This window comes from Podarcis vaucheri (genome assembly GCF_965113315.1).
Source record: "Podarcis vaucheri genome assembly, chromosome: 5".
NCBI classification, from domain to species: domain Eukaryota; kingdom Metazoa; phylum Chordata; class Lepidosauria; order Squamata; family Lacertidae; genus Podarcis; species Podarcis vaucheri.
Genome location: NC_138763.1, coordinates 36228744 through 36242880, shown reverse-complemented (window position 1 = coordinate 36242880; position 14137 = coordinate 36228744). Strand labels below are relative to the sequence as shown.

The following is a 14137-nucleotide window of genomic DNA, read 5'->3' as shown; positions in this document are numbered from 1 at the left end:
TTTGGATCAGTAGTGAGGATGATATCTAGGAAAGGGATGTGTGAATTTTTGATGCTGCTATTGCACTGCATTTCATAGTTGGGTGAACAGAGCTGACCTTGTTTTTAAATTGCTCCAAGCATTCTTTGCCACTGGGCCAGAAGAGAGATATGTGCACTACCTCATGGTCTTTAGCCTGATTTGAGAATAATTCAAGAGAATGTGTGGCTAGGTCATTTAACCCTACTGCATGACTAGATCTGTCTAGATTTGGAGCCACTGTTTTCACCGATCCTGCCCTGGTTATCAAGATCATTGCCCTTGGTTTCAAAAGGAACTGCAGCTTAAAAGTTGCAGTTCTCATGGAACAGTGTCCTGCAACAGTCACAGGTAGGTAGCCGTGTTGGTCTGCCATAGTCAAAATAATCATGGTTTGTTTCCCATGATCATGCATTTGCATGTTACAACAGGCCAAACTTTGGCTTGTCGCTATCTGAAGAATAGCTATACCTATCTGAAGAAGTGTGCATGCACACGAAAGCTCATACCAAGAACTAACTTAGTTGGTCTTGAAGGTGCTACTGGAAGGAATTTTTTTATTTTGACTGCAACAGTCAGTGACATTTGCCACCAGTAAAGCCTTGCAGTCTGACCCCCCTGTGCTTTTCAGAGTGGCAACATGTATTAATCACCACCTCTTTTGTCATTCCCAGCTTATTACTGTAGAAGAACAGAAGTTTGTTACAGATCCGCAGTATAATTCTGGAATCTTAATTGTGTGGGATCCAGCACCATATCACTCAGGTATCCACGAGGTACGTTTGAGCTATGTGCATATTAAAATAATTGCCTGGAATTGCAGTGGATTCTGGGAGAAGGTTGTGGTCATCCTGGAAATGCATGGTTCTGTGGTTGTAAAGACTAGTACAGGGGAAGACAACCTAAGGCCTGTGGGCCGGATGTGGCCCAATCACCTTCTCAATCCGGCCCATGGACAGTCTGGGAACCAGCATGTTTTTACATGAGTAGAATGTGTGCTTTTATTTAAAATGCATCTCTGGGTTATTTGTGGGGCATAGGAATCCGTTCATTTCCCCCAAAAAAATATAGTCCGGCCCACTACATGGTCTGAGGGCCCACGACTGAAAAACATTGCTGACTCCTTCTCTAGTATCTCCTCACACCTGACACCAAAAGCACCAGGTACCTGAAATCGGCCTAATCCTCAAATCAGAACACTTTGATGCTCCATGTACAGTTCCACCAAGGCTTAGGGCAGCTATTGAATTATTGCCTACAAAGAAAACCAAAGGATAAAAGCACATCCCTTTAATTATTTCCACAACCCCCCACAAAATCAATTTAAAAACAAACAACCCCTGGATCTATTTCTCTGCAGTTCGGCAAGCTTCTTGTCTAGCAGCATCTCTCTCATGTCTACAATTTTCAAGCCAATTGCCCGCAAAACACTTGAGATTTAAGTGATGCACCTCAGAGCTGCAAAGGCAGCCCTCACGGAACCACTGCAGCTGTTCATCTGAAATTCGGCACGGTTCTTCCGCTTGGTGTGGGGACATGAATTTTTTTTTTTTTTGAGAACATCTCTGAATCAGGCTTCTCTGTTTGGAGACAGTTTTGCTAGTATTCGTAGAAGAGCCACAATTCTTTTTTGCTTTTGGTTTCAGTGGTACCAAAAACCGGACTACAATTTCTTTAAAAGCTACAAGAACTATCGGAAAAGGCACCCGGAACAACCTTTTTATATCCTGAATCCCCACATGCAGTGGCAGCTCTGGGATATCCTTCAAGAAAACTCACCAGAGGATATTCAGCCAAATCCTCCATCTTCAGGGATGCTTGGTACGTTGTTTTCAGGACAAGTCCTGGGTTTCTTCTCTGGACTGTGAGTGGGTGTTACCTATCTTTTCATGTAACAGTGAACTTGGCCGGTTGAGTGCCTATCAGTAAGAGAAGGGCTTCTACATACTTGGGGAGCTCAGTTTGCAGAAGTATATAGATTTGTAAATTCAAGGAAAAGCAGCCAAAACAGCCAGGTAAGAACCTCTGAGCTAACAAAACATTGGTGGCAGTTGAGCCAAGGGAGTAAAAAAAGGGTTTAAGGGATCTAAAAATTCAGTAGAATAAAGTCTCTGGTTGAGAGCAGCCGAGACATGGAAGAGAAAATAGAGGTCAATCCATTGCCCTCATTTATCCCTTTCCTCATAAAATAGACTGCTAGATTTGTTAACAAATGCTCATTCTACAACTTCAGTCTATCCCTGGCCTCTGTTATAAGGTGCTGCCACCCCTCTTGCCTCCCTCAAAACACACTTGTTTAGTGAAGCCTTTGACATCACCCTTTAGCATACCTTACTGCTGGGGTAGTCATCCTGGTGCCCCCAGATGTTGTTGGCTCCCAATTCTCATAAGGCGCAATCGGTTTGGCCACCAACATCTGGAGGACACTATATTGAGCAAACATGTTATTCTCCTGTTGGCATCTTGTCTCCATCTTTTGACTGCAAACCAAGGATGGGTGATATGTGTTCCTCCAGATGTTGTTGGATCCCAATTCCTACCAAGCCCTGCCAGCATGCCCAGTGGTTAGAAGGGTGGGAGATGTGCTGTATCATCTGGAGGGTCTCAGGTTCTTCTTCCTTAGTGTAAACACTATTGGGTCAAGGATCTGCCTCTTGTACTTGCACCATGCACACAGAGGGAATTATTATTATCTTCTTCTTCTTCTTCTTCTTCTTCTTCTTCTTCTTCTTCTTCTTTAGCTAACAGTTAGTGTTTGGCACATAGCTTGAGCTGTTTCCACCACAGGAAAGAGGCTGGTTTTTTCTGGATGAAGCATTCTTTTCTTTTCTTTTTACACAGGTACACACACACACACACACACACACACACACACACACACCTTACTTGTAGCTAAATAACTATAACAAAATGATAATTCCATTACCACCCCATGCCATTTCCTACCCCCCACGCTCCTAAGTATTACTGCATTTACTCGACTCTAATGCACACTTTCTGGGGGCCAAATTACGTTGCGGAAATTAAGGTGCAAGTTAGATTCAATGGCGCAATGTTGTTGTTTAGTCGTTTAGTCGTGTCCGACTCTTCGTGACCCCATGGACCAGAGCACACCAGGCAATAGACGGCGCAATAGACTTGAGTAAATACGGTAGTCGGTGTGTGTTTTTAACTCTCGCCACAAGATGGCACTATTGCATAGTAAGATTCTGACACAAAAGAGGACGTGTTTCCAGCGGAATTCTGTTGCTGTGCTTGAATTGATAAGGCGCAAATATTGCCGTGTCTTGCTGCGCATTGAGATCCTGTGACTGGCAAAGACAGTGGGGCTCTTCAGGGAAGCCCTACTTGACTCAAACATATTCCGTGCTAGTGCAGAAAAGGGGAGGGGTATGATTTGCCTCTGAGGACGTCCACAAAGCATGACTGGATGCTGCCCTCATTAGCAGAGCAAATTCAGAAAAGTTGTTAGTGAACATTTCCCTACAGCATGTTCCACATGACAGCTTTGTGAAGCTTCTCTTCTGCCTCGGGATAAAAATAAACTGTTTTTTCACTGTTAATCATCAGAACGGCACCTTTTCCAGTAATGAGTTATGAATATAAATCATAAATGGCTTTGAGGAATTGTGGAAAATAAATCTGCCAGGAACTGCTATTCACGGAAGCCCATGGTACAGATTGTATCATCATCATTATATAGTGCTAACAGTATGCATGGGAATTTGCAAATGACAAGAGGAGAGGAACCCACCCGAATGGAACTTTGCAATCAGAAATTTGACACAAGGAAAACCGAGAAAGGCAAAGAGGCATGTGTGTGTGTTATGTGTAAACAGTGAAAGAACATGCAATTGCATGTGCTTGGGCTTAGTTAGAGGTTCACTCCAATCATTATTATTAAAAGTAATTTATTAATTGTCTTCTAAGCCACTGTCTCAAGCTGATTTACACATAAAATAATTAAAAACTGTTAAAAACACAACACAACAAATGTTTAAAGCAAGACTAAAAACCCTCACAAGTGGACACTTGTGATATAGTCCCGTGGATCCAATTGGGAAAACATGCCAGAACAAAAATATCTTCAACTATTTCCACACACACACCCCCAAAAGTGTAAATAGTCAAGTCATATCTTGATAGGAATGCTATTTTCCAGGACAGGGGCAGCCACACTAAAAACCCTGCTCCGAGCTATTGCAGAGTGAGCGTCTGCTATTTTTGAAACTTGTGGGAGATCTCTCCTGCAAACCACAGTAATCTACTGAGTATGTAACAGATAGGGTGGTCTCTCGAGTAACCTGGTCCCAAACTAGCCTGGTAGCAAATTGGTTGCCAGTATAAATCCCCAAAGAAAGCTGGCCGTTGTCTTCTGCACTAGCTGCCCCCTCCAGATCAACTCCAAGGGTAGCCCCCCCCCACAGCATGTTGCAGTAATCCAACTGTGAGGTTAGCAGCGCATGGAGAACTGTGGTCCAGCTGTCCCAACCCAGGAATGGCCGTAGCTGTCTTATCAACCAATGCTATTCTCAGGTGCAGGAAATGTGGGTGTAGTCACCCCAAATGACCACTCGCTGGGCCTGGTAGATTGAAGGTTCCCCACCACTGTTTGAGGAAAGGAACTTTCCTCCTCTGGCCATTAGTCAACCTCAATGGAAGTGCTTCAGCTAGGCAGATGAAAAGCAGTGCCAATGGTTGTGTTTGATTTACCAGTGTTGTGATAAGTCATGAGTGTGCAGCTGACATTTCCATCTCCAAAGACCCTCCTCCCCCTGCCCTGAGCATCTTGGGGCTACTGCAAAGTCTTGTGATGTGGAGGGAGGGAGGAATAGAGGAGGGAGATAGGGCAGAGACAGATTGTATGAATGGCGCGCCCCCTCCACTCAGACAAGCAGCCTCCTCCTGATTTCCGCCTCACACTCAAACAACCTGCTCACATCACATAATTTTTACGAGGGTCAAAGGACAACAGCTGTCTGAGGAGAGGAGCGGGGAGGGAATCCCCCCTGCATAAGTTCAGCACGTGATACAACCAGCTTCATTCGTATTGTGGTATATTGTTTTTATGTACAGGCCTCTGAATGAGAAAACCTGGTGATTGTGGCTTATTAAGAGAATGTCTATCACTACACGTACCTGTGGGGAGTTTTGTACATCTAAGGGGAAAGCCCACTAGATGGCAGCACAGCTCCAGTTTGGGAATAAAAATGGTACAAGCAATTCCACTTACGCTTTATTTGCTCATACGGTTTCCGACATACAGCAGAGAAATGACTTCTATCCATATACCGGTGCAATCTTAGCAGTAATTGAACAGTGTTCAATTGCAACAATCTGGGGCGGAGAAGACGCCATCTTCAACAATATCTATCAGGCCAGGGGGATCTGTAGCCTTGTGGGTTCCCAGATCCCATTATTCCTCACCACTGGCCATGCTACTTGGGCAGGATGGTGGTTGGAATCTAACAACATCTGGATTGCCACAGCTTCCCCATCCCTGCTGTAGAGCCTTTAACTCCTTTTGTCTAGGTTTCTAGTCAAAAGAAAACATCAGGAAGACCTCCTTTCTTCCCTCTGCGTTGCTGAGGATTTCTCTCTCTCTCTCTCTCTCTCTCTCTCTCTCACACACACACACACACACACACACACCCCTCATGATTTTTAAACCCTGCCTTCAAGTCACCCATTCTGCTGTGTCTTTTAATGGATCCTTTGTCTCTCTCCCCTCCCTTTCTAGGCATTGCTCTCATGATGAACTTCTGCGACGAAGTGGATGTTTACGAGTTTCTCCCTTCCAAAAGGCAGACAGACGTTTGTCATTATTACCAGAAGTTCTTTGACCAAGCCTGCACTATGGGTGCCTACCACCCGCTGCTCTTTGAGAAAAATATGGTGAAGCACCTTAATCGAGGCACAGATGAAGACATTTACACTCACGGGAAAGTCACTCTAACTGGCTTGAGGAATGTGCAGTGTTAAACCTGTGAATCCCCTCTTCTGGGCTTGGAAAAACCCTTCTTGAATCACAAGGCACTTTTTAATTTTTAATTTTTTAAAAAAGAAATTCTAAAGTTGGGCAAGCTGTTCACAATTAACAATTCTTCCGTTCAGTACGCCTTAATTTGTGACTGCAGGGTGGGTTGTTTCTACTAAAAAGCAGGCAGAAGAAAGCTCTAGCTGAGGTCTCCAGTGTTTAGGAACATCTTCATGTTTCATTGCTCTGTCTCAGAACACTCCAGTCCTTAACTCAGGAACACATAAAATCAGGGCTGTAAATTAAAGTTAGTTTTGGGCTGAGAATTCTGCATTTCTGATAATCTGTTTCTCTCGCCGCCACCACCCCCGCCCCCATTTGACGAGTTTCTATCTCTCACGGTGGGAGGATAGATTGTGTGCACACAATCAATGCAAAATGAATATGGAATATGTCCAGTGATTAGGAGTCAGGGTATCTGTGACTATCAAGCTCTTAACAGTATCTGCTCTTGGTTGTTGGATGCCAAGGCAAAACCTCAATGATGCTTGCTCCCAGGTAAGTTGGCATAAGATTGCTGCCATAGTTCTCCCCCTCCCCCCCAAAAAAAATCTCTAAATACATTATCTGATGTAGCATTTCAAAATGTTCCAGAGAAATCTGTGGGGAAGGGCAAGGCACCAGAAGTCAACTGCTGAACCGTCATAGTGACAGAAGGTTCAGACTAATGAGCAAGTTTTGAGGCCAAGGCTTTATAGGCCTGGGTGAGAAGGGATTGGCCTGTGAAGCCAGTATCACAGCCTAGGTGGTACCCTTGCAGTGCAAAGCTTAGCCAGGTTTTCGGCAGTGGTCTGAGCAGCACAGGACACCAGGTCTTGACCCTTGGGTCCCTCTGACACCTCACCTCTGTCATAGCTAAGAGCCCTTCGTAAGACACACAGAAGTAGAGAAAGTGTGAAAGAAGCAAATGCACAAATTGGTTTCATTTGCTTCATTTACCTAGGTTGCAGAATTCCACTTTTCTGGGTGTGGAAATTTGAAGTTGCTTTTCCAGCGTAGAGTCTGTTCTGAGCCTGCATGTAGCTAAGTAGACCTGAGGATTCCTCTTTCTTAACTATCCCATGCCTGGACTAAAAACCACACATTCTACAAATCCGTGTCAAAACATGTAAAAGTTGTGTGGTTAGGAATACATTTGAGCTACTTTTAGTGGGTTGTGTATTTTATTCCCTCTGCAAATTTTGGAGTGTTGTGGTTACAGAAGGGATATTCTGGGTATCCAAGACATCCCTGCCCATAGAAATTAAGAGAGTATCTCTGTTGTACTGTGAACGGACACCTGCAAGACCCTGAACAGTCATGTTGGCTGGATGCTGGAGATGCTATAAAGTGCCAAACTCTGTTGAGTGCTTATGATATGATATATTAATAGCACTTCATATGTTGGTCAGATGAGCTCAGTGTGGTACGCAGGGGAAAGAATTGTGACCAGGGTTTAAACACACGGCTCCTAAGTGTATCTATCCACTTCTGACGTCCCTGAAGACAGAGCCAAGAAAAAGTTACCAAGGGGAATTGTTTTCCTATGTCTTTCCACAGCAAAGATGCTCTTGAAATAATCTACTAGTTTCATTTTTAAAATATTATTTAATATAATTTCTCCCCAGGCTTGTCTTTCCACAGCAAAAGAGTACCCAAAATTTATAGCTACCTGTTTCAGAAAACCTGGCAATTGCAATGACAGAGTTATAGCCATGCCAGAGGACTAAGGACTAGCTAAGTTGCTGTTTGGAAGTGTGCCATTCCAGCTCTAGTCGCTTTTGGGTGGCATAATACCCCATGCCTGTGACTGGAAATCAACCCTTGACAGATATGCTGCCATGTGCATTGGGGAGGTAAGATCTTAAAAGCCATGGCAGCCTTGTTATTTTATGCAAATATGTGAATCCACATGAAGATGCCATTTAATCTTGAGCCTGCAGTACACTGCAAGTGTAACAGCCAGGATGCTGTTGGATTCAGATGTGATTGATAAAAGATAATACCTCCTGCCGCCACCTCTAATACGGCAAAAAGTCAGGCCATTTAAAACCAACTGGGCAAAGTCCTGCTGTTGATTAGAGCTGTTTCTATTTTCCTTAATCAGGTTAAATTTTAGATTTGGTCATTGCATTATTCAAGATACAATCAGTTTCATCATCAAGGGTCTGTTGCTTAGATAACTTTACTTCGTTGCCTCTTCTCCCATCTTTTACGACGTTCCATACTATTCCTCCTCCTGTCTTGCTATTTCTTTCAGTGCTCTTCATCTCTTCCAGTCCCTGGAGAGTTCTCAGTAGGGTTGGACCTTTGTCTCTGACTCTTCTCATTCCACTGTCACTTTCTGGCTTCCCCCATTCAGTCAAAAGTCTTTGGCTGCCTCCGTTGTGCTGATAACTCCCCAATCTGCTTTTCTGATCTGATCTCCCTCTCCAAACCTCATCTAACCTGTAGATGTCTGGGCACAAAGGTGACAAGCCTTGTTCCAGTTTCTCCACTGGAATTCTGCCTCACATCTCCCAAGACCAGTGAATGGTGACCTTTACTTTTTCAATACTTTTTCAATCCCTTTCCTCTAGGATTTGACATGAATGGGAACTTTGTTCCTAAGCCTAATTGCCACCTAAGGGGGGGCAGTTTGTGGGGGCAGGTGGGAGGGTTTAGGGGAAAAAATGGGTCCCATTTGCACTTGAACAACAGTTCACAGGACTGGAGAAAGAGAAGGGGGAGGACGATAACTTGAGAAGGAAAAAACGGTGCAAGAGAGCAGGGAAGGTTTCAGAGACTGTGAATGGGAGGGCAGGGTGTGGATGTGAGAGAACAGTGTGTGTGTATTTGTGTGAGTGGGGTGTGTATTTGGTATTGACCCCCTCCACCTCTGGCATGCGCCCCACAGAAGTTTCTCTGTGAGGAAATATGGCCCTCAGACTGAAAATATTTCACCACTACTTGTTCCTTCTCAGCATCAGCATGCCCTCCCCCCTTTTTTTGCACCCACTACTAGACCTCTTTTCCATATCTAGTAGTAACCTTGTAATTGCTGTGAAAATGAGCTTTTTTTTTAGAGGGGGAGGGGTGTCTCATTTTCAATGCCTCTCTTAAAATCACCATTATCCCTTATAGCCAGTGCTATTTTTCCAGAAAAAGAGGTGCTGGAACTCACCACGAATTCCTCCCTTGTTCTCTTAGAATAGCAATGGCACCCATCTGAGAGACGCCAGAACTGAGTTCCAGTGAGTTCTGGCTGAAAAAAGCCCTGCTTTTTGCTATCATCAAATTGCCCTTCTCCTCAGCCTCTGTATTGGCTCAGTTTGAAGCCCCTGGTAGTTATTTGAAAGCTGTTTGCTGCTTCTCAAAGCATATATCATACATAAGAATGTACACCAAGTCAATTCATGATGTATGGTATCTGAATATCAGAGAGGAGCAGTTGAGGATTAGTTCAGTGCATGTACACACACATATTGCTTCAGCTTTCTGAACAATGCCTGGCAGACCAAGGATAGTCACAATTTAGGAGCAACAACAGTAGAAGACTCTACCTGGACAGAGATACTGAGTGGCTTTCCATTAATCTCAGATGATTCAGCAGCAGGATAGAAGCCACCTTATTAGAAACACTGTTTAGAGAAGCCAGTTTTGAGTATCTGCATAATGTGACTCTCCCTTATTTTGCTGACCATGTGAAGGAAATGATGTGACTTGATAATAACACTGTAAATTTGACTGACCCCCCCCCAAAGTCAATTTCTGAATCCCAAGCTCCAAATTCAGGCTTGTACTGAAAATAACATTCTCTATTTAATTGTGGCTACACACACACACACACACACACACACACACACAGGCATTTGGAATAACTACTTTGCTCCCAGGGTTGTGATTGCCAGTTTTATATACATGTATAGACTACTTTTCTCAAGAAATGTTTGCTTTTTCCCCAATGTGAAATGAAAACACAGAACCTCGTCTATGTGATTTGTCAACAATGATCTTTGAAATCGACTGAAATAATTCTGAAGGACCCAAAGATGTAAAATTTGTAATAAAGATTTTGTAAAGTGATTGTTTCTGTACTTCATGCCAACTCATTTAATCATTCAGTTTTAGTCACACAGATGGCAATAGACCAGGAATGGGGAACTGAGCCCCAAATGCGGCCCACCAAGCCTCTCTTCCTGCCACACACCCTCCTCACCCACCTCCATTACTCGACCTCCTTTGCATCCTTCTTGAGAGCTTTTGCCTGGCTGGAACGCCTCTTTCTTCCCTGTATGGAGAACAGAGGGGAATATAAGTATGTGCAGAAACTAGCCTAATGTACAAGGGTAAAAATGAGTTACTCCACCCACTTTTGCCTCTGGCCCTGATCACAACTGGCATGTGGCCCCTAAAAGTTTGCCAAGAAAGCAATGTGACCCTCAGGCTGGAAGAAACCCCCCACCCCTGCAGCAGATGCTTAGGACCCCGATCTTGATCCATTTTTTGCATTCAGCCAGTTCCCTGAATAAATTCTTTCCAAAGCAGATCAGTTTGAACCCTTTAAACACATCCTATAGCGCTTACATTAGTTGCGGAGATTTTCAGTATTGGTGCTGAAGTTACTTGAGGGTCACGTTTGGATGGATCTAACCAACAAGCGTGCCATACTCTTATTTTAAATCACCTTTGTCCTTTGATGCCCCATGACTCATTTCATACCTCTGTCAGGAGTTCAGCCTACACTTGAGTAGGACCCTGGTAGAGACACATGCCCGACTGGCATGTTCTCTCCCTCTTGGTCGATTGTTCGGTAGCTTCATAAGCTTTCTTCTGCCCGAACATCACAGCGACCGACGCCAACCAACACCTGCACACTTAGGGATCCGCAGAGTTTGCACAGCTGCGTAACAGACCTCAGCAACTCAGCATTTTGGCTAATCTACTTTATTTACATATAAACACACACTGAGCACTGCAACATGGCTCCCTTTCTCTCTAGCATCGGACAGCAAAGAGAAAAAGAACAAAGGACAATATTCCCACTTCTCGGAACACAGTAACATAAACATCCTGTCTCCATCACATCCCAATCTGTGGAGTCAAAACATATACTGTCATGTGATAGACATGACTGCAATCATGGAGCAGGAATTCTAACATCTTCCTGTAAATATGCATGCACTTCTGGAATCATAGAGGAACACAAAAAACACCCACAAAATTTTAATATACTTGAGGTAGGCTTGAAGTACTAGTTCCTGGGTTGTGAAAGAGGTTGGCTTAAGCTTCTGCTACAAACAGATGAGTAGCTAAAACTGCAAGGTGCCTTTATATAAACATACATATAATTTGTAGGGTTGCTCATGATTTATTCTCAATTAATAAGGTGGTAAACCACAAACAGAAACCAGGAAATCCTGGAATAAATGGGTGGTAGTCAACTATGTTTTCCTCAGAATGGACCTAACTTACTCATGTTAATTAATTTCAGTGGGTGTACTCAAACTTAATTGATTACAACCCCCGGCACTGCCAGCCAGTGAGCCAGGACCCTGCCTTGGGAAACGTAAAGGAAACTCAGTCCAGATTTGCCTCCTCTATAATCCTGGCCTGCATATTCCTCTGTAGCTGGGCCTAAGGCTAGTGGTGCAGATTGGGCTCCGATCAGGTGGTCAGAAGGGGTCTGATTTGGGAGGCAAAGACCACCAGGGGCCCAGGACTTTTAGCTTTGTTTTTGTTTTTTTTTAAAGAAAGTTTATGGATGCTCTGGTTCAAGAGAGAAATGTCAAAAGGTAAGGTCCCCCCAAGCTGTAATTTCTGTTTTCAGAGCTAGACTGGCTGGTAGTCCCAGCCTTTACCTCACAGGGTTTTAACCAGTGAGTGAAGTTAGAGCTGTGACTGGCAAATGACCTTTTAGGATTTTACACAACAGCTGTGAATTCCTAGAGCTTTCTCTTTCTACCTCGATCTTCTGCCCTCAAATTTAAATGAAGCTTGTTATCAAACCTGGGAGTGTTTATCACATATTCTGCTTTTTCCAGCTGGCTTAAATAACAGCAAACTCCCTCCTACAATTATGTAAAGACCGTGGCAATCCCTTTCAAATTAGAAAATACTGTGCTGCTCAGGAGCATAAAAACCTATTATTCTACAAGTATGGACTACACCATTGTTTAAATGGCACAAAAACTACCATGTATTTGTGAAATTACATCTCTCTGCAGCTCTAGAAAAGTCTGTCCTCTTCCATTTGTGCTGGTCAAATACTGTAATTGTCTGAAAGCATGCAAAAGCTGGGTTCTGATGTCTTTCAAGATCCTCTTTATCTTTTGATAATGTGATCTTTTCAAGCTATGACTATTCATGGCTAACAGTAAAATAGAACATAAATAATGTTCTGTCTAGCAATTCCACTTGTGGAAATTCAATAGACCAGTTACGAGACAGGAACTGGAAAGAAATCTTAGGTTTCATCAATATTTAGGTTTGTGATTGTGTTCTCCAAGGGCAGATAAAAAATGCCATCATTCAGCCATGCATGCAAGAGGAGAAAGGCAGGTATACTGAATTGCTACTAGGCTCTTGTAGACTGCTGCAGAGTATGTTTAAACATAACAATCTCAGACCAATAAACCCATGTTTCTTATGGTAAAGGAGCCCTGTTCCTATATGTTCCCCCACATGCACTCCATCCCACACTCAGCTCCAATGCTAAGATCACGGTGCACCACAGTTCCCTATTACTTTTGAAGTAGGAAACTATGGTTCAATCCAACCTACTAACAAGGACACGAAAAGGAAAGTAGGAAATCCCACAAGAGCTACTCCTCCCTGGCAGTAAAGATGCAGTAATCAATTAAATAGCCAACAATTTGCTACCTTTTCATGACATAAAAAACCTGCCTGAGGTAGCTGTATCACTCTACCTAATGGCAGGCTGGCAAGTAGGCAGAGATTAAACCATAGTTTCCCAATTCAAATATCTGTAATCTCTGTGCCAAGGTCAGGGGAAAGGGTGCATGGTTCATTGCTGGGTCTATAAACCACATCTTATCAGCCCATTACTTTGATGTATGAATCAGACCTATGTGTGTACAAATTTATGAAATTTATGAAAGCTGCAGCATTACAAAGGAAGGAACATTCATTCTTCGGCAACTGGGGGATGAACTATGAAAGAAAATGTGATTTTAGAGTAAGTTTCTTACTAGCCAGCTTCCATTACCAAGACCTGCCTATCATTTATCTACTATCTGGAAGTGAGAGCTGGACCATAAAGAAGGCTGATCGCTGAAGAATTGATGCTTTTGAATTATGGTGCTGGAGGAGACTCTTGAGAGTCCCATGGACTGCAAGAAGATCAAACCTATCCATTCTTAAGGAAATCAGCCCTGAGTGCTCACTGGAAGGACAGATCCTGAAGCTGAGGCTCCAATACTTTGGTGACCTCATGAGAAAAGACTCCCTGGAAAAGACCCTGATGCTGGGAAAGATTGAGGGCACAGGGAGAAGGGGACGACAGAGGACAGAGGACAGGATGGTTGGACAGTGTTCTCGAAGCTACAAACATGAGTCTGACCAAACTGCGGGAGGCAGTGGAAGACAGGAGTGCCTGGTGTGCTCTGGTCCATGGGGTCATGAAGAGTCGGACACGACTAAACAACAACAACAACAAAGTAGCATTTGGAGAGGGTGATCTGCAGGGGAGAAGTGACAGATAGAAGATATGTTTAATTCCTGTTAAGTTGGGCAACTCCCCATGCAGCCATTCCCCACCCCCATCTGAAGTTTTAGACTTGTGTTTCCATCACACATCACAAATGTGTGTTCTGCCAGTGGTGGTTCTTCAGTAACATTCAAAACTACTCTCAATATGGAAAATTCATTTGAATGTCATTGGAGAACTTCAATTGGCCCTGGCCATCATGGCCAATGGTCAGGGATGGTGAGAGTTGATGTCCCACAATGTACTATGATTACTGATTCCTGCATTTGGAGAAATTTCTTGCCACACAGCTTTCAGACACACAAACATGGAAATAACTGGATGCATCTCTAGGGCTTACATCCAAGCAACATTAGGCTCGTTCCAGGTAAAAATAAATGCAGTTCACTAAATTC

The 14137-nt window shown here is 43.6% G+C and overlaps 1 protein-coding gene and 1 long non-coding RNA gene across 8 annotated transcripts in view; both read left to right on the top strand.

Annotated features, from left to right (window-relative positions):
• The window catches only part of ST6GAL1 (ST6 beta-galactoside alpha-2,6-sialyltransferase 1), a 106113-nt gene extending 96014 nt beyond the window's left edge, over nt 1–10099 (top strand). For all 7 annotated transcript variants that reach the window (XM_082221875.1, XM_082221874.1, XM_082221871.1 and 4 more), the window contains 3 exons: nt 693–794; nt 1665–1839; nt 5759–10099. In XM_082221875.1, the coding sequence (XP_082078001.1) occupies nt 693–794; nt 1665–1839; nt 5759–6000 (519 nt within the window). In that variant the 3' untranslated portion in view covers nt 6001–10099. The remainder of the gene's footprint in view (nt 1–692; nt 795–1664; nt 1840–5758) is intronic.
• LOC309532073 overlaps nt 1–14137 on the top strand; it is a 346799-nt gene that overhangs the window by 85765 nt on the left and 246897 nt on the right. The window lies entirely within an intron of this gene.